Genomic DNA, 19355 nt, shown 5'->3' with positions numbered 1-19355 from the left:
GCCGTAACAGCGTTAAGGGGTTAAAATATACTGTCAACAAAAAGTCTTAAAAATCTGTCTGTCTTCTTTTATGTCAGTGTGTTCAACCTGCCCAGGTAAGGGAGAGGCTAACAGCGCCCCCTGTCTGTGTCACTGTGTCACCCTGCAGGGGGAGGGACAGACTCATAGCTCCTTCTGTCTGTGTCACTGTGTCACCCTGCAGGGGGAGGGACAGACTCATAGCTCCTTCTGTCTGTGTCACTGAGTCACCCTGCAGGGGGAGGGACAGACTCATAGCTCCTTCTGTCTGTGTCACTGTGTCACCCTGCAGGGGGAGGGACAGACTCATAGCTCCTTCTGTCTGTGTCACTGTGTCACCCTGCAGGGGGAGGGGCAGACTCATAGCTCCTTCTGTCTGTGTCACTGTGTCACCCTGCAGGGAGAGGGACAGACTCCTAGCTCCTTCTGTCTGTGCAATCCCACGATTCTTCCATGTCTATTTATCTGGTTGGTAAAATTATATGGGTGTCTTTTCTTTCCCCATTCTTCCGGCTCGTTATATTTTGAGTTGAGCTCCAAGAAATTGATTATATACGTCGAGCTTGTTTCTTTCTTCTTATAAATGTCCAAGTGAGCGGTAATGGACAGTCCAAGATGACAGTAACCGACAAATACCATCGGCATCCAGACCATGCCGCGGAAGGGTGAACACAGTAAGATAGGGTGGGCTCATTCATTTTATTTTAAAAGGTACAGTCCAAGAAAACAGTATTAAAGAATGAAACCCTCTACAGTCGGACCATACCAAGGAAGGTGGACGAGCCATTGGGATCCACGCTGGCATTGTATCTGGGGATGTAAAGGCTGATAATATCTTCCTTCTCCAGCTGGAACACTCCTAGTGGAAACATAACAGAATCAGGAAGCATACTGTACAGCCAGAGTTCTACTTACTAGACATGTAAACCCGACATCTACTCCGTACAGAGAAGCTAGCCACCATCAAGTGCTCAATTTAGGATCAAGTACTCAATTTAGGATCAAGTACTCAATTTAGGATCAAGTACTCAATTTAGGACAACACCTATGGGGTGTGATTTGTTAATTGTTGAAATTGTAAAACCAAACCAAGAATTTGCCCTGTGTTTATTTTACAGTAATTTAAGGGTTTCTCTTCAAGTACATACTATACTTGTATTTTTTAAAGGAGAGAAGGGACTTTATTTTGCTATGCTATATGTATACCTACCTAGCATTACTTTAGTTATGAAAAAATGGGGGTTATTTATTTTATTTTATTTTCGGTTCAATCCACACATCATTGTACCAATACATATAGACAATAATACATAGTGTATACAATATTATTATACGTTCAGATAAGGAAGGTAAATATGCATTGTGCAAGTTAATCGATTCATTGAAATTTTTTTGTTATTTTAACATTAACTGTGAACAGAATAAGATATACAGTATCTGGAACGACTCTAAGTAAATTCCATACTATATAGACAGCTTGCCTTTTAATGTAAAAATAGAATTGAAAGAGCTAATCACAGCAAGTCCTGACTAAAAACAAGGAAAAATGGGGTCTATCCTCTAAATATCGCTCTAAAACAAGTCAAGGTGTCACCATCGCAGGCCATCTCATACAATTAAAATACAAATAACATCAGTAAAACTGATAAAACGGACCGTAGCTGATATGATAGATAACAAAACAAAAATAGGAAAATTAAATGAAAAACCAAATGCAATATAGCATTAATGGACTATAGAAGCACTGTGGGAAGATTTGCCAACGTGATACAAAGTGAATGTATACTGTAGCAATGATAAAAGCACCTCTTGCTAAATATTCTAGTACTTTGTATAAGAAATGTAACAAAATAGTACATACAATCCAATCCAATGAATGAAGGAATACACTTTAAAGCATATGATATATAGTGACTTTTAAAGGGACACTGTAGGCACCAAAACATATTTAGCTTAATGAAGCAGTTTAGCTGTATAGATCATGTCCCCTCAGTCTCATTGCTTAAAGGGACACTATAGTCACCTGAACAACTTTAGCTTAATGAAGCAGTTTTGGTGTATAGAACATGCCCCTGCAGCCTCACTGCTCAATCCTCTGCCATTTAGGAGTTAAATCCCTTTGTTTATGATCCCTAGTCACACCTCCCTGCATGTGACTTGCACAGCCTTCCATAAACACTTCCTGTAAAGATAGCCCTATTTAGGATTTCTTTATTGCAAGTTCTGTTTAATTAAGATTTACTTATCCCCTGCTATGTTAATAGCTTGCTAGACCCTGCAAGAGCCTCCTGTATGTGATTAAAGTTCAATTTAGAGATTGAAATACAATTATTTAAGGTAAATTACATCTGTTTGAAAGTGAAACCAGTTTTTTTTTTCATGCAGGCTCTGTCAATCATAGCCAGTGGAGGTGTGGCTAGGGCTGCATAAACAGAAACAACGTGATTTAACTCCTAAATGGCAGTGAATTGAGCAGTGAAATTGCAAGGGAATGATCTATACACTAAAACTGCTTTATTTAGCTAAAGTAATTTAGGTGACTATAGTGTTCCTTTAATCCTTTACCATCTATGAGTTAAATCACTTTTTTTCATGCAGCCCTGTACACATCGATCCAGGCATGGGACTTACGCAGCCTTCCTAAACACTTCCTGTAAAGAGTCATCTAATGTTTACACTTACTTTATTGCAGATTCTGTTTAATTTAGAGTTTCTTATCTCCTGCCCTGTTAATAGCTTCCTAGACCATGCAGGAGCCTCCCGCATGTAATTCAATTTCAATTTGCAGAGCAGGAGATACAAACTTTTAAAGTAAGTTACATCTGATTGAAAATGGAACCATTTTTCATGCAGGCTGTGTCAGTCACATCTAGGGGAGGTGTGGCTAGGTAGAAACATACCTAAATAATATTATATAAAAGGAAAATAATATTCTCTGTAGCAACAATAATTTATTGATGGTAAGAATAAAAATACACTCACAAGTGTAGAAAACAATATCACATTGCAGGGAATGCTGTTTTTTTTCCCCCGAATGCTGTTTTTTCGGCCCATCTAGTCTGCCCAATTTTCGAAATACTTTCATTAGTCCCTGGCCTTATCTTATATATAGAATAGCCTTATGCCTATCCCACGCATGCTTTAACTCCCTCATTGTATTAACCTCTACCACTTCAGCTGGAAGGCTATTCCATGCATCCACTACCTTCTCCTTAAAGTGATACTTCCTGATATTATTTTTAAAACTTTGCCCGTCTAATTTAAGACTATGCCCTCTTGTTGTGGTGACTCCCTAACTCACAAACAATGGAGCATTAACCCTATACACAAACAATGACATATTACAGGGCCTCAGAGTGTCTGGACTTAAGTGTATAGTAAAGGTTAGAGAATACTCAGACAGGCCAAGGTCAGGGTTGGAGACAGATTAAACCAAAGAACTAAGGATAATCGAAATAAAAAGCTAAAATCAGATACCAGAAAACTAACAATACAGAATGCACTCTCGGGCTACTAAGACCACGACAGAGCAAGGAGGTGATGTCACGGAGAGGTATAAATAGGCATAGGTGTGTGGTGACCGGCTAGGGAACGAGGCACAGTGTCGTGTGAGAACGCCCCCTAGCGTGCATCCGCGTGCGCGCGAACCCTTGATGTCAGCTGAATTTAAGGACGCAGCATGAGAGGAGAGCCAGCGTAGGGTGAGGCACGAGGACTGGAGTGGCGCTGGCTGAGAGGAGGTATGACAGCTGTCCCTTAAAAAAAATTCTCCCACCATGCCGGCTTGATCTATAAAAATGGGATGGAGGGTCCGTAAACTCCTATTTTAAGATAATTAAATTGTAAAAGTTTTTTTAATGTAATATTTACAAACATTTGTGCAATATGAAATGTGTGTAATATACATGATCCTTTGCTTTTGGTGTTTTATTGCACTAAGTGTGAAACATAACTTAGGTGTGTAGAGGAGGAGCTTTATGCAAATTATTATGCAAAATAGATTGGCGTCTTTAGCACTGCGACTATGGATGGATCTGCATACCGCTCGGATCCATCTTTTTCGTTCTGCAACCATTCTTACATTTATGTAAGCACTTTCAATTCTTGTTTAAATAAATTGATACCATTTACTACAATGTTGTTTTCTATCCTAATCTTGTCGCCTTGAGTGTGTTAATAACTACCAAAAATCAGTTTAGATCAGATATACATGAAGCATTTTTCAAGCAGGACTGATATATGAATCTATATTGAGTCATTTTTCTTTATTTGGAATTCATGTGTAAAAAGTGATCAAAGCAAAACTGTGATTAAAAAAGAAAATTTGGGGTAGACGTCAAGCTTCTGAGGCAGATGGACAAACTAACTGAGAGCTATGCACTGAACTGTTTAACTCACCTCTCTTTTGGGCTCTGTAACCCGATCTGGGTGATTAGTGGCATACATTTAGGTCTGTAGAAGCAATATGGGTTATCAGACCAAAAAAAAAAAGCTTTGCAAGCCACGGATGGGCTTGAACATCAGAGAGCTCCTGAGGCAAGCGAATGGCGTGATTGGACCCAAGATGGTCTCTTAGTCTGAGGCCTACTCTGAATTTCTGATGACCTGTCTCTTGGGGGTGAAGAAGATGACATATCTGTCATACCGACTCCAGGGCTGGCACCAACGGGTCTGGATGCTTCCCCCAGTGACAACAGCAGTTCTGAAAGAACTTTTGGAGGACCTCAAGAAAAATATATGGCAACACTTCACACAGATTTGCTTGACAGACCGACAGAGTTTTGGAGATTACCTCCAGTGACTAAGCTCACCAACTTGCCTTATTACAACAGATGGTACAGGGGTTACAGCAGCAACATGAAACATATGACCATCGCTTTGCGGCACTGGAGGATATGCAGCAAAGAAATAACTTAAAGATAGGAGCATCCAGTGGCAGAACTACTGCATCTATTATGACGCCTCCTATTCACCCTACCACCGCCAGGCTAAAACTGTGGGGCTGGATGCTTTCTTCCGAATTCCTAAGTTGCCCGGGACTCCAGCTACAGTGCCACAGGACTTGGTGGTCCTTTTCCAGGGCAACAGAAATAAGTTGCAGTATTGGCTACCATCAAGGAGCAAATGCCCTATAATTTCGAATTGATGTCACTTACCTTTTATGCAGACCTCTCTGGAGGTATACTAGTGGCAAAGGTTCCTTCTACCATTTACATCCCTCCTCAGAAAACACAGCATTCAATATGGCTGGTGAATGCCTCGCACACTTCTGGTCTTTAAGGGTGACACCAAGCATATGGTTTATGATCTTCAAGCACCACTAGGACTTCCTAAACCATAACAGGCTCCGAATGGCCAATTCTGTACTCCACCGTTTAGATCTGGCGACTGTAGACACATGTTTTGCCTCAAGACAGTCCACACCGGACTTATTTGACATGGGCAATTCGTTTTGGTCCAAATTTAAATTCGGACAAATTTCAGCAATTCGGAAATTCGGATGCTTCCGAATTGCCGAAGTGCCAAATTTTGGAAGTGCTGAACCGAACCAAAATGCCAAATTGCAGAAGTCCCGAAGTGCTGAATTTTGGAATTGTCGAAACAAACTGAATTGCAGTGGTGATGAATTTCGGAAGTGCTTTGGATTTCCGAAAAGTGGCAAAACAAGAGAGGAAGGGAAAATTAAGGGAATGATGACAGGAATCTAACCCTACTCCAAACCCTAACCCTTACCCCAACCTTCCTCTTACCCTACCCCTAACTCTACCTCTAATCCAAACCCTAACCCTACGCCTAACCCTTACCCCAACCTTCTTTTTACCCTAACCCTTACCCCAACCTTCCTCTAAATCTAACCCTACCTCTAACCCTGGCATGGGGAGGATAATACACAACGGCAATGACCCCCTCCCAGGGTCCTCCCCCTCCCGGGGGTCGCACAACGGTACAGGAATCCCAGTCCCTTTGTCTCCTGTTCCCGCCACTCAGTGCCCCCTACCAGGGTCCTCCCCCTCCCAGGGGCCTGTACGTGTGACAGGAACTCCAGTCCCTTTGTGCCAAGTTTCCACCACCCATCCTCATGGTTTCCCACCTCTGGAGACCATGGGTCTTCATCCCATGAGCCTCTGTACCTTCGAGTCCCAGCGCGGGATAGCTTCCCGCCTCTGTGACTCCCAGCCACAGAAATCCAGCCAAACCGCCATTGTTCCCAAGGGATGTCCCCACCATTCTCAGGGACCCCCAGAACAGTAATTGGCATGAACAGCCACCGTTCGCAGGGTCCCTGGATGAAACCAGGCAAGGGAAGCATCTCCTTTCGGGACACGAATGCTCCCCCTTGCCAACGTTCGTCTATACGAACGGCGGCCACCCAGGGAAGCACTCATTAATTACTTCACACTTATGTTGCAAGTTGCCTACGTTCTAATTGATTGGTGCGAACATTCCAAAGGGGTACTGGGGAGACAGAATTAGACGAGAAGCAATTTAATAACATAAAAGTAACATAAAAGTAAATAAAATGTCTATGGTCCTACTTACAATTGATAGAGCTTGACCTAGCTCTAGTCTGAATGGCATACAGTGGTACAATCCCCAATTATATGATATGTGAGACAGTGTAGGTAGGCAGATGTATCATCGGTATGAAGATCATAAAAAATATAAAAGAGACAGCAATAGTGCTCACAGTATAAAAGGTACCAGGAGTACCAGAATAGGTACTCACATTTAATTGGGCAGACTAACTGCTCAATGTGTAGGTGTAAGTGGTATAATACCCACCATGGATTCTTATGGAGTAGTCCTCACTGGAACTTAAAATCGGATGCCAGGTAGAAAATAATAAAAGGTAAAATGGCACACTCACAGTGGAAAGAGGCCAAAATATCTTTATTAAAATACAATGTAAAACAAAAAGTTAAAATATCCACAACGCGTTTCACCAAGCTGGCTTTCTCAAGTGGAGGTAGAAACCTTTCTAACTCTAAAGTGTGCCATTTTACCTTTTATTATTGTCTACCTGGCATCCGATTGTAAGTTCCAGTGAGGACTACTCCAAAAGAATCCACGGTGGGGATTATACCACTTACGCCTACACATTGAGCAGTTAGTTGTTTGTTTGTTTGTAGATATTGATGTATTTTGTTCTTACTTTTGGGTCAGAAACGTCAGATGGCAAATGTTAGTAAATTCGCTTAATTTTGCTTGTCTTTGGGCTACGGACTGAAACTTTATAACTTTGTGAGAAAAATAACATTCCGATGGGGCGGTGGGGAATAGCTAGAATGGAATCAGTGATTTGGAACTTTTCAGAGACATACACTCCTTATAATAACAGTTTAATTAAAGGCATACCATCACATGAAAAGTATCACTGGTAGATTTGTGGCCGGTATAGCTTTGGTATGTACAGTAGAGACGTGGTATCTCACCAGCACTATAGCATGTGTTATAAGCCAGAGTTTTGTTTGATGGCATACTCTGCAAGCAGCGAAGGAGAATCTCTCCGATACCAGGGTCACTGTCTGCTCTCCGTGTCACCAGCTGACCCATGACAAACCTGATGTCTGTGTACAGAACCTGGCAAAAAAAAGCAATAAATTGAGTGTCTAATAGGCAGGAGCTATGTATTGTACAGAGAGCAGCAAAAATGAATAACTTCTGTATATTGTATATTATATAGAGAGGAGCAGAGCGAGAGATAGCTGTGTATATTATATAGAGAGGAGCAGAGCGAGAGATAGCTGTGTATATTATATAGAGAGGAGCAGAGCGAGAGATAGCTGTGTATATTATATAGAGAGGAGCAGAGCGAGAGATAGCTGTGTATATTATATAGAGAGGAGCAGAGCGAGAGATAGCTGTGTATATTATATAGAGAGGAGCAGAGCGAGAGATAGCTGTGTATATTATATAGAGAGGAGCAGAGCGAGAGATAGCTGTGTATATTATATAGAGAGGAGCAGAGCGAGAGATAGCTGTGTATATTATATAGAGAGGAGCAGAGCGAGAGATAGCTGTGTATATTATATAGAGAGGAGCAGAGCGAGAGATAGCTGTGTATATTATATAGAGAGGAGCAGAGCGAGAGATAGCTGTGTATATTATATAGAGAGGAGCAGAGCGAGAGATAGCTGTGTATATTATATAGAGAGGAGCAGAGCGAGAGATAGCTGTGTATATTATATAGAGAGGAGCAGAGTGAGAGATAGCTGTGTATATTATATAGAGAGGAGCAGAGTGAGAGATAGCTGTGTATATTATATATAAAAGAGCAGAGTGAGAGATAGCTGTGTATATTATATAGAGAGGAGCAGGGTGAGAGATAGCTGTGTATATTATATAGAGAGGAGCAGAGTGAGAGATAGCTGTGTATATGATATAGAGAGGAGCAGAGTGAGAGATAGCTGTGTATATTATATAGAGAGGAGCAGAGTGAGAGATAGCTGTGTATATTACAGAGAGGAGCAGGGTGATAGATAGCTGTGTATATTATATAGAGAGGAGCAGAGTGATAGATAGCTGTGTATATTATATAGAGAGTGGCAGAGTGAGAGATAGCTGTGTATATTATATAGAGAGGAACAGAGTGAGAGATAGCTGTGTATATTATATAGAGAGGAGCAGAGTGATAGATAGCTGTGTATATTATATAGAGAGTGGCAGAGTGAGAGATAGCTGTGTATATTATATAGAGAGGAGCAGAGTGAGAGATAGCTGTGTATATTATATAGAGAGGAGCAGAGTGAGAGATAGCTGTGTATATTATATAGAGAGGAGCAGAATGAGAGATAGCTGTGTATATTATATATAAAAGAGCAGAGTGAGAGACAGCTGTGTATATTATATAGAGAGGAGCAGAGCGAGAGATAGCTGTGTATATTATATAGAGAGGAGCAGAGTGAGAGATAGCTGTGTATATTATATAGAGAGGAGCAGAGTGAGAGATAGCTGTGTATATTATATAGAGAGGAGCAGAGTGAGAGATAGCTGTGTATATTATATAGAGAGGAGCAGAGTGAGAGATAGCTGTGTATATTATATAGAGGAGCAGAGCGAGAGATAGCTGTGTATATTATATAGAGAGGAGCAGAGTGAGAGATAGCTGTGTATATTATATAGAGAGGAGCAGAGCGAGAGATAGCTGTGTATATTATATAGAGAGGAGCAGAGCGAGAGATAGCTGTGTATATTATATAGAGAGGAGCAGAGTGAGAGATAGCTGTGTATATTATATACAGAGGAGCAGAGTGAGAGATAGCTGTGTATATTATATAGAGAGGAGCAGAGTGAGAGATAGCTGTGTATATTATATAGAGAGGAGCAGAGTGAGAGATAGCTGTGTATATTATATAGAGAGGAGCAGAGTGAGAGATAGCTGTGTATATTATATAGAGAGGAGCAGAGTGAGAGATAGCTGTGTATATTATATAGAGAGGAGCAGAGTGAGAGATAGCTGTGTATATTATATAGAGAGGAGCAGAGTGAGAGATAGCTGTGTATATTATACAGAGAGGAGCAGAGCGAGAGATAGCTGTGTATATTATATAGAGAGGAGCAGAGTGAGAGATAGCTGTGTATATTATATAGAGAGGAGCAGAGTGAGAGATAGCTGTGTATATTATATAGAGAGGAGCAGAATGAGAGATAGCTGTGTATATTATATAGAGAGGAGCAGAGGGAGAGATAGCTGTGTATATTATATAGAGAGGAGCAGAGTGAGAGATAGCTGTGTATATTATACAGAGAGGAGCAGAGTGAGAGATAGCTGTGTATATTATATAGAGAGGAGCAGAGGGAGAGATAGCTGTGTATATTATATAGAGAGGAGCAGGGTGAGAGATAGCTGTGTATATTATATATAAAAGAGCAGAGTGAGAGATAGCTGTGTATATTATACAGAGAGGAGCAGAGCGAGAGATAGCTGTGTATATGATATAGAGAGGAGCAGAGCGAGAGATAGCTGTGTATATTATATAGAGAGGAGCAGAGAGAGAGATAGCTGTGTATATTATATAGAGAGGAGCAGAGCGAGAGATAGCTGTGTATATTATATATAAAAGAGCAGAGTGAGAGATAGCTGTGTATATTATACAGAGAGGAGCAGAGCGAGAGATAGCTGTGTATATTATATAGAGAGGAGCAGAGTGAGAGATAGCTGTTTATATTATATAGAGAGGAGCAGAGTGAGAGATAGCTGTGTATATTATATAGAGAGGAGCAGAATGAGAGATAGCTGTGTATATTATATAGAGAGTAGCAGAGTGAGAGATAGCTGTGTATATTATATAGAGAGGAGCAGAGTGAGAGATAGCTGTGTATATTATACAGAGAGGAGCAGAGTGAGAGATAGCTGTGTATATTATATAGAGAGAACCAGAGTGAGAGATAGCTGTGTATATTATATAGAGAGGAGCAGAGTGAGAGATAGCTGTGTATATTATATATAAAAGAGCAGAGTGAGAGATAGCTGTGTATATTATATAGAGAGGAGCAGAGTAAGAGATAGCTGTGTATATTATATAGAGAGGAGCAGAGCGAGAGATAGCTGTGTATATTATATAGAGAGGAGCAGAGTGAGAGATAGCTGTGTATATTATATAGAGAGGAGCAGAATGAGAGATAGCTGTGTATATTATATAGAGAGGAGCAGAGCGAGAGATAGCTGTGTATATTATATAGAGAGGAGCAGAATGAGAGATAGCTGTGTATATTATATAGAGCGTAGCAGAGTGAGAGATAGCTGTGTATATTATATAGAGAGGAGCAGAGTGAGAGATAGCTGTGTATATTATATAGAGAGGAGCAGAGTGAGAGATAGCTGTGTATAGTATATAGAGAGGAGCAGAGTGAGAGATAGCTGTGTATATTATATAGAGAGAACCAGAGTGAGAGATAGCTGTGTATATTATATAGAGAGGAGCAGAGTGAGAGATAGCTGTGTATATTATATAGAGAGGAGCAGAGTGAGAGATAGCTGTGTATATTATATAGAGATGAGCAGAGTGAGAGATAGCTGTGTATATTATATAGAGAGGAGCAGAGTGAGAGATAGCTGTGTATATTATATAGAGAGGAGCAGAGTGAGAGATAGCTGTGTATATTATATAGAGAGGAGCAGAGTGAGAGATAGCTGTGTATATTAAATAGAGAGGAGCTGTGTACATCATATAGTTATATAGATAGGAGCAGAGTGAGAGATAGCTGTTTGTAGGGTGAGAGATAGGAGAGTATGAGTTCTGTGTATCTTTCTGAATATTATTTATCTGTATACCTGGCTGTATATGTAGTAGAAACCAGCAAACTTAATTTTCACATTTTCATTTTTGAGCTCAAACGCTTTACCCCTATGGAGTGCCGCTTTCCATGAGACACCTGTAAATTCTGTTAACTCTGAAGAAGAGAGGTTAAAGGCAAAAGAATAAGTAATTAATTAATAGTTTATTATAATTATTTTTGGCATTTATATAGCCCCAACTAATCTCGCAGCACTTTACAATATTTTAAAAAGCGGGAAATTTTACAATAAATTAGACATTTACAAAATGTTACAGGAACAATAAGTTGATGAGGACTACAATACAATATTGATGGTTAAATAAATCTGTTAATGGTTTTGCTAGTACACCACTAAGCTCTTTAAATAACTTTGGGTGTATTCCATCAGGCCCCATCGACTCATTTGTCTTTACTTTTGACAGTTGAAATAGAACCTCTTCCTCTGTAAACTCACATGTAACAAATTACTCATCAGGCCCCAGGGAGAGTGCGCAGCTCAGCGGACAAGGACACATGTATGAGTGTGGGATGGATGAAACATGACTGTTTGTTATGTGTGGGAGTATGGTGGTGACAAATCAAGCTGACCTCAGTGCCACCTAGGAGCCGGGCCAGCAACAGTTTGAAATTCCCCCTGTTGTTGGGCCTGTTGGTGATCTAGGCCTGTGGTATGGATATTGAAGACATCCTGTCAGCCCTCAGGGCTGAAGCAGCAGTGGACAGTGGCTGGCAGCTCCGCAAGCAATTTGCTCACCTTCTCCAGCCCCAGCCGTCTGGCGGTGCGGTTTCCCATCCCAGCGGTGTGGCTCCCCCTGTTATCCCTCCCGCGGCATCCTCCCTGAGTGACCGCGCTAGCACGGGTCGGCGCACCTGCCCTCCGGCTCGGCTGAGCCCTGGTTCCTCTCCTCAGGCCCACTATAGGAGCCGCAGCCCGGGCCCGAGTCTGCAACAGGTCTGTGCACCGAAGCCATGTGTCGGCCTGTCTCCCCCGCTGCCCCTGGTGTCAGGGCAGTGGCATCAAGCGGGATTGCTTATGGAGGGGTTTGTACATGGGTTCTGGATTCCCTTCTCGGAGCTCCCGCCCTCGAGGGTAGTTCGGAACTTGAAGTCGGTGCAAGACTTTCCTTTAGGTGGTCCTGGACAAGCTCCACTGGGGCGTGTGGCGGGACCATTTGATGTCCCTCTGCTGCCCAATTTGCACGTGTCCCCCTTGGGCGCGGTGCCCAAGAAGGAGGCGGGGAAATTTCGCCTCATTAAGCGAAACTCAAAGGGGTTCAGTGAATGATGATATCTCTGCGGAGCTGTGTCGGGTGTCTTATGCTTCATTCGATATTGCTGTTCACATGGTCAGGGCGTCGGGCCCTGGGGCGTTGCTGGCAAAGGAGGACGTTGAATTGGTGTTTCGCTTATTGCCCATGCACCCGGACTGCCATCACCTCTCGATGGGTTTTTCCATATCCTGTTTTTAACTTCAAATGCTTCAGCACTTTTCTCGAGTGGGTGGTGTGGCAAGAGTTGGGGATCGACTCACTGCTGCAGTACCTCAACAACTTTCTGTGTGTGGGGCTGGCGAATTTCCCGGCATGTCGCATCTTCCTCGACATGGTGGAAAGGGTGTTTGGCCGCTTCGGCGTTCCCCTAGCACATGATAAGATGGTGGGGCCGGTGACGTGCCTTAGCTTCTTCGGCATCAAAATTGATTCGGTGGCCATGGAGTCCTGTTTGTCTAAGGATAAGGTAGAAGGGCTGCACCGGGATGTGGCGGTGGCCCGGGGCTTGCAGAAGATACAGTTGTGCCAGCTGCAGTCTATTTTGGGGAAATTATCTCCAGGTACAGAAAAACACACAATTTACAAACACCCCAAAAGTACCCCCAAGATCCATGGAAACCCCACAAGAGTCCTCGGATAGCCCTGATCTGGGTGACCAACATATCCAAAAAGCACCCAGATCAGTTCAGTGGTTTGGTTTTCCATGGAAGTCACTTTTTAACATGTGTTTTTGCAGCGCCCATAATCCTGGGGCAAGAGGCTGGCAAGCAGGCCCCTACAAGTACCAGTGGCAAGGTTACTTTCGTCACAATTACACAGTCTGTAATCGTGCTATAGTACACATCTGGACATCACGCAGTCTGCCTGTAGCTTACTACTACTAGCTGTGTGCATGGGTGAGAGCTATCTCCCGAGAGTGCATGGTACTGGCTGTGTGCATGGTGCTGGCTGTGTGCATGGTGCTGGCTGTGTGCATGATACTGGCTGTGTACATGGTACTGGCAGTGTGAATGGTACCGGCTGTGAGCATGGTATTGGCGGTGTGAATGGTATATGCGGTGTGCATGGTACTGGCGGTGTGAATGGTATAGGCGGTGTGCATGGTACTGGCTGTGTGCCGCGATACTGGCAGTGTGCATGGTACTGGCTGTGTGTGCTTTTAGAATGTATGTGGACAGGGCTGATGAGGACTGTAGAAGGGGCAAGAGGAAAAGTAGACATGGTGGAGAGGTAGCACTTGGAATGAGATTGACAATAGAATGTATTGCTTCTCAGTGTAGATAAAGGTGAAATTGGAGGCCAAGTTAGGAACAGAGTTTTAAAATAGACAAGATATTTGTGAAGAACTCACCATTGGAAGAAAAAGTCACAGGTACCAGGTGAAGAAGTACTTGTTTTCCTGAAATGAGAGAGAAATACTAAATAATCCCACACTTTTTTATTGCTTTTTTATTTTATAATAACATCATGCATTTTTTTTAAAATGGAAAGAAGCTCAAATAAAACAAACAACATACAGTAAATAACATAAAGGTAAAGGATGTGCCTATTGTACACAGAAAATTGTAAAAAAAAAGTCCACATTTTTCGAGCTTTACCTGGCGATGTAACTTAAGTTGAGAAGCTATAAACCATTCTTGGTTATATTAGATTTGAAATGGGAAACCTTTTTTTCAGAATCTGTAGTTCTGCACACAATGTATTTTTTACACTTAAAAAAAAACCCAACACGACACAGAGCGAGCTGGACGCATCTGAGTAGAGCTCCGCTCCGACCACACTGTTTAAAGCTCATATTAGCGCACCAAACCCAGCAAACGAACCAACACAATGGACAAGAGACCCGCTAAGAAACCCCCAAAGAAATCCGCGGAGACGGGAGCATCTGTGGCCGACCTGTTTGCCGCCTCCCGCCAAGGCACAGCGGGTCCGCAAGATGGCGGCGGCACGGATGCAGAGGCCTCGGCCTCCCCCACGTGGCATAACACAGCACCTGGGAGAGCACCCCGTACACCGGACACGACACAAATCCTGTCAAAGCTCTCAGAGGTCAGAACCTACCTGGCAGGGGAGATCGAGTGCTCCACCCAGGTACTCCGCGGTGAAATTCAGTCGATTGGGGAGTGCACCACGAGACTAGAGCAACGCCTGGAAACAACCATGGCGGCACATAACACAGCTATTGACCACGTGAACGTACTAACAAGCAGGCTGTCAACGGCCGAACTGGCAATAGAAGATATGGCGAACAGGTCTCACCGCAACAACCTGCGACCGCGAGGCCTGCCAGAAAAATCCGGGTGAAGCCCCACAGCGGACCTGGTGACATCAGTACTGAAATCGCTCTTGCCGGACATGCCAGACCATCTCTGGCATATTGAATGCACTCACAGGGCCCTACACACGCAAAGAACAGACCTCAACTCACCTAGGGACGTGGTGATTCGCTTCTTACATGTCCAGACCAAGGAAGCCCTGTTGAAAAGAGGCAGAGACGGTCCGATTATGTATCAAGGCACAGAAATCTCCTTATACCAGGACCTAGCACCGGCTACGCTCCAGAGGCGACGGGAGTGGAAACCAATAACAGACTCCCTGAGGGAAAACAAAATCCGATATGCCTGGGGATATCCCTTTAAGTTATTGGTATTCCAGAATGGCAGAACACACGCCCTGCAACCAGGGGACAATGCGGCAGCGTACCTGACCAGCCTGGGGATCCAGGCCCCTGCAAGCCTTCCCCCCACGATGACCAGTCCGGGTACATTGCAGGGCCTACCGCGGGAGTGGCTGACAGCAGGAGAGTAAGGTACAGAGCGGTAAATGTCCTTAATGATCACACACAGTACCGCGGGGGGGCTCCCGTTGGATTTGGGGGGGGGGTGAATGGGGGCATGGGGACTCAGGGTCTATGAGGAGGCTAGCATACCACACCTCCCAAGCACCTAGGGACTGGGGACTACCTGTCCCATTAACATGGAAAACTAAGTGGCACAGTTGAGGCTTGGGCGGGGAGCGGGAACGCGACTGGGGCAGGACTCGCCGCATTACGCGGCCCACTCGCATTCAGACACTACCCACAGGACCTATGCTCACACAGCGACAGAAGGGCTTCTACCCGAGCGGCACAGTACGGTAGCTAAGGCCCGGGATAGAGAGCCACCACATCGGAACCAATGTGTTGTAGCATACGGACTAGCTGCGCTACGCATTAAACACCTGGCGTAATATTTGAGCACTGAACATAACTAAGACCCACGGAGTCACATAGACCACAGGGTCAGCCCTAGGGGCGCATGCGTGGCTACTCACAGGGCCTAGTTAATGGACATGAAAATGTTCCCAAATAAGTATATTGTTTAACTATAATAGAAGGCAACGCTTGTTCATATTGTACATATATCACAATGCTAAGTTCCAAGCAGGATACACTGATGGGAGAGAAGGGGCGGTACACGCAGTTAGTAGAGGAAGATAGTACAGGGGTAAACCCATCAGGAGACAGGGGGGAGGCATGGGGGTGGCTCAAGGGAGGGACCAACATAGTGGGTGACAGTGGGCGGGGACATGAGTAGAGGACTCCGCACAGACTGCGAGGCGAGCCGACGAGTTGACCATAGAAACACGGCCGTCCGCCGCTCACATGGAGACCCCCCCAGTGCACATGCATGCCCACCCTCCGACCCAGCGACAAAAGACAGGGGAAACGGAACATGGGAGGGCAAGGAACAGATGCTGACGAAGACCAGCCCCTATCCCCCTCAGGCGGGTAGCACGGACAGACAACACAGGGACAACGGGAGACCCAGGAGCAGGCACGGGGGTACACGCCAAAAGGGTATAACGCATTTTGGATAAGGGTACAAGACAGGGTAAACCATGGCCGTGGGATCCACTAAAAGGTCACGGGGGATATTAGAGGAGTGGTATTTAGCTATGACTTACTAACAGAAAACAGGCAGCCCTGCAGTTGCAGGGAATGTTTTGGGTATTGTTGAGGTTTACAGTTCATTCAGTTCTGTACCAACTCGTATACTAGAAACGGTGGAGTCACACCCGGCTTTATGTACTCACATATCGTCACCCCGCAGTTAGGGGACGAGACCGGAAGCTACACCCCGTTTAATTCTGGCGATCAGTAAGACCAGAAACCATTCTTATTTCTTCTACCTATACTTTACTCTCTTTTCTTTTCTCCATATCTTCCCTTACTCCTCTTCACCGGGCCTGGGGGACGGAGTGCGCCATGGGACGCGGGCAAAGAAACGGACCAAAACGTGGGGGCGCAGGACGGGACTGAAAATGCACACCTTCCAGATCAGGTCATGGCTCTGAAAGTGGTGTCGATCAACGTCAAAGGCCTGAACGCTCCTAGAAAGAGGCGATTAATGTTCAAGGAGGTGAAGAGGATGGGGGCGGATGTCGCCTTTCTTCAGGAGACACATATGACGAAAAACACAACATTCACAGTAAGTGACCGCACATATTCAACATCCCACGAAGCCATATCGCACCAGAAAAAGAATGGGGTAGCCATACTCATACGCAATACATGCCCGGTCAATATATCCACTATAGATGCAGACTCTGGGGGGAGATATATCATCCTATCAGGGACAATACACTCACACACCATCCATATGCTTAACCTATACGCCCCTAACGCCCCTGACCGTAACTTCTGGGAGACGCTGACAAACAAGATTAAGGCCCTACCACATGGCATGTTACTAGTGGGGGGCGACTTCAACGCCGTGCCGTGTCCGGCCGCAGACAGGAGCTCCAAACCGGGTCAACTGAGATCTCAGGGGAGAGAACAACAAGATAAGGCTCTGCACGACTTTATCCAAGCTACAGGCCTAGTAGACATATGGAGAGCGCAGCATCCCAACGCCATCGACTATACGTTTTACTCGGCCCCTCACGGGACATATTCAAGGATCGACTACTTTTTGGTTAATGAAATAGGCGTAGCCAGATTGACGGACACAAAGATAGGGTCCATCGCTTGGTCGGACCACGCAAATATCTCAATAACACTAGGGAACCTGAGCACTTCGCCCCCGTGAAATTGGAGACTGAGCCCCAGCCTACTCATGGATCAACAGACGCAAGAAGAGATTAGGCAGGGGATCAAAGAATACTTCCTAGACAACACAACAGAAGATCTATCACCTGGAACCATATGGGCAGCACATAAAGCAGTAATAAGGGGCACATGCATAAAACTAGCTACCAGAAAGATAAAACAAAAAACACAGCGATTAAAGCAACTCTTGGAAGCATTACGTAACATAGAGATGAAACACAAGACGACACCCACTCCTAGTCTGGCTGAGACACTCGAGAGACAAGGAGATCAATTACAGAACTATTATTAGAAGACGCAGCCAGAGATCTCACATGGTCCAGGAGAACCTATTATGAAAAAGCAAACAAGTCAGACACCTTACTAGCAAGAGCCCTACGGCCAAGACAAAGAAGACCCCACATAGGAGCAATCAAGCATAACGACCGAACCATCAAAAACAACCCAGCGGACATAGCCCAAATATTCACGGAGTACTATAGAAAACTATATAACCACACGCCCAAAAATGATAACCAACGACTAATGGCGGAAGACATCATGCTCGCCTTTCTGCGGAACCTGAACTTGCCGAAACTAACGGGCGAAGCAACACAACACCTAGCGGAAGACATAACTAGCGAGGAAATCGACAAGGCCATAGCAAGCCTCAAGAGCCACAAGGCACCGGGCCCCGATGGTTTTGACGGGGGGGTACTATAAAACGTTCCGGGAGGAACTCTCCCCCAAGCTATCACTGCTATTTAACGACTTTATGGCGGGCGTCAACCCAGACAAAGGGATGTCTTTGGCGAACATAATCCTCCTACCGAAGCCAGGCAGGGACCCCATGCTACCAGCAAACTACAGGCCTATTTCCCTGATAAATCATGACATCAAGATACTAGCTAAAGTCTTAGCAGAACGACTCAACCCCATCCTGAAAACGCTAATACACCCAGACCAAGTGGGCTTTATACCAGGCCGTCAACTTTTTGAGAACACCAGAAGGAACATAGATATCATTTGGCGACATAAAACAACCTTAGTGGTATCCCTTGACGCTGAGAAGGCGTTCGATAGAGTAGAGTGGCCTTATCTCTTCAAGCTGCTAACATACCTGGGATTCCCGGAAAACTACGTAGCCTCAATACAAGCAATGTACAGAAACGTAACAGCCCAAGTAAAAATCACAGGCACACGACCCCAACCCTTTAGCCTTGGCAACGGCACGAGACAAGGATGTCCACTGTCGCCTCTACTTTTTGTGTTATCCCTGGAATCCTTACTACAGGCGATACGGGCCAGGAATTTCTAGTGTCTGCATACACAGATGATGTTCTCCTGACAATGACAGAGCCTAAGGAATCAATGGACGCTCTCACCGAGGTCATAACTCGCTACGGAGTCTTCTCAGGATACAAAGCCAACCCGGAAAAATCCAGTGCCATTCCAGCAGGTATGTCTGCGGCTGACACGGCGGCGGTGCGGGCAGCCCACAACATGTCTATAGCACAGGGAAACATTAAGTACCTAGGGATCTACCTACCAGACGACCCGGCCAAACTATATCACCTAAACTATACTCCACTGATCAGAACACTCACCACGGATATGGAAAAATGGCTAGACAAGCCCATCTCCTGGATAGGACGCGTACACGCAATAAAAATGAAATACTGCCCCGGGTGCTATTCCTTTTCCAGGCCCTACCCATT

At 44.5% G+C, this 19355-nt stretch overlaps 1 protein-coding gene across 3 annotated transcripts in view; it reads right to left on the bottom strand.

The window, feature by feature from the left end:
• Positions 1 to 254: 254 nt before the first annotated feature.
• Positions 255 to 19355, bottom strand: part of TNFSF13 (TNF superfamily member 13) — a 58635-nt gene continuing 39534 nt past the window's right edge. For 2 of the 3 annotated variants that reach the window (XM_063449707.1, XM_063449708.1), the window contains exons 3-6: positions 13921 to 13968; positions 11294 to 11412; positions 7375 to 7599; positions 255 to 877 (exon numbers count right to left, since the gene is read on the bottom strand). In XM_063449707.1, the coding sequence (XP_063305777.1) occupies positions 713 to 877; positions 7375 to 7599; positions 11294 to 11412; positions 13921 to 13968 (557 nt within the window). In that variant the 3' untranslated portion in view covers positions 255 to 712. The remainder of the gene's footprint in view (positions 878 to 7374; positions 7600 to 11293; positions 11413 to 13920; positions 13969 to 19355) is intronic. The other variant, XM_063449709.1, reaches the window with a different exon arrangement.

The sequence above is a fragment of the Pelobates fuscus genome, chromosome 3 (assembly GCF_036172605.1).
Source record: "Pelobates fuscus isolate aPelFus1 chromosome 3, aPelFus1.pri, whole genome shotgun sequence".
Classification (NCBI taxonomy): domain Eukaryota; kingdom Metazoa; phylum Chordata; class Amphibia; order Anura; family Pelobatidae; genus Pelobates; species Pelobates fuscus.
This window is presented reverse-complemented; position numbering and strand designations above follow the sequence as displayed.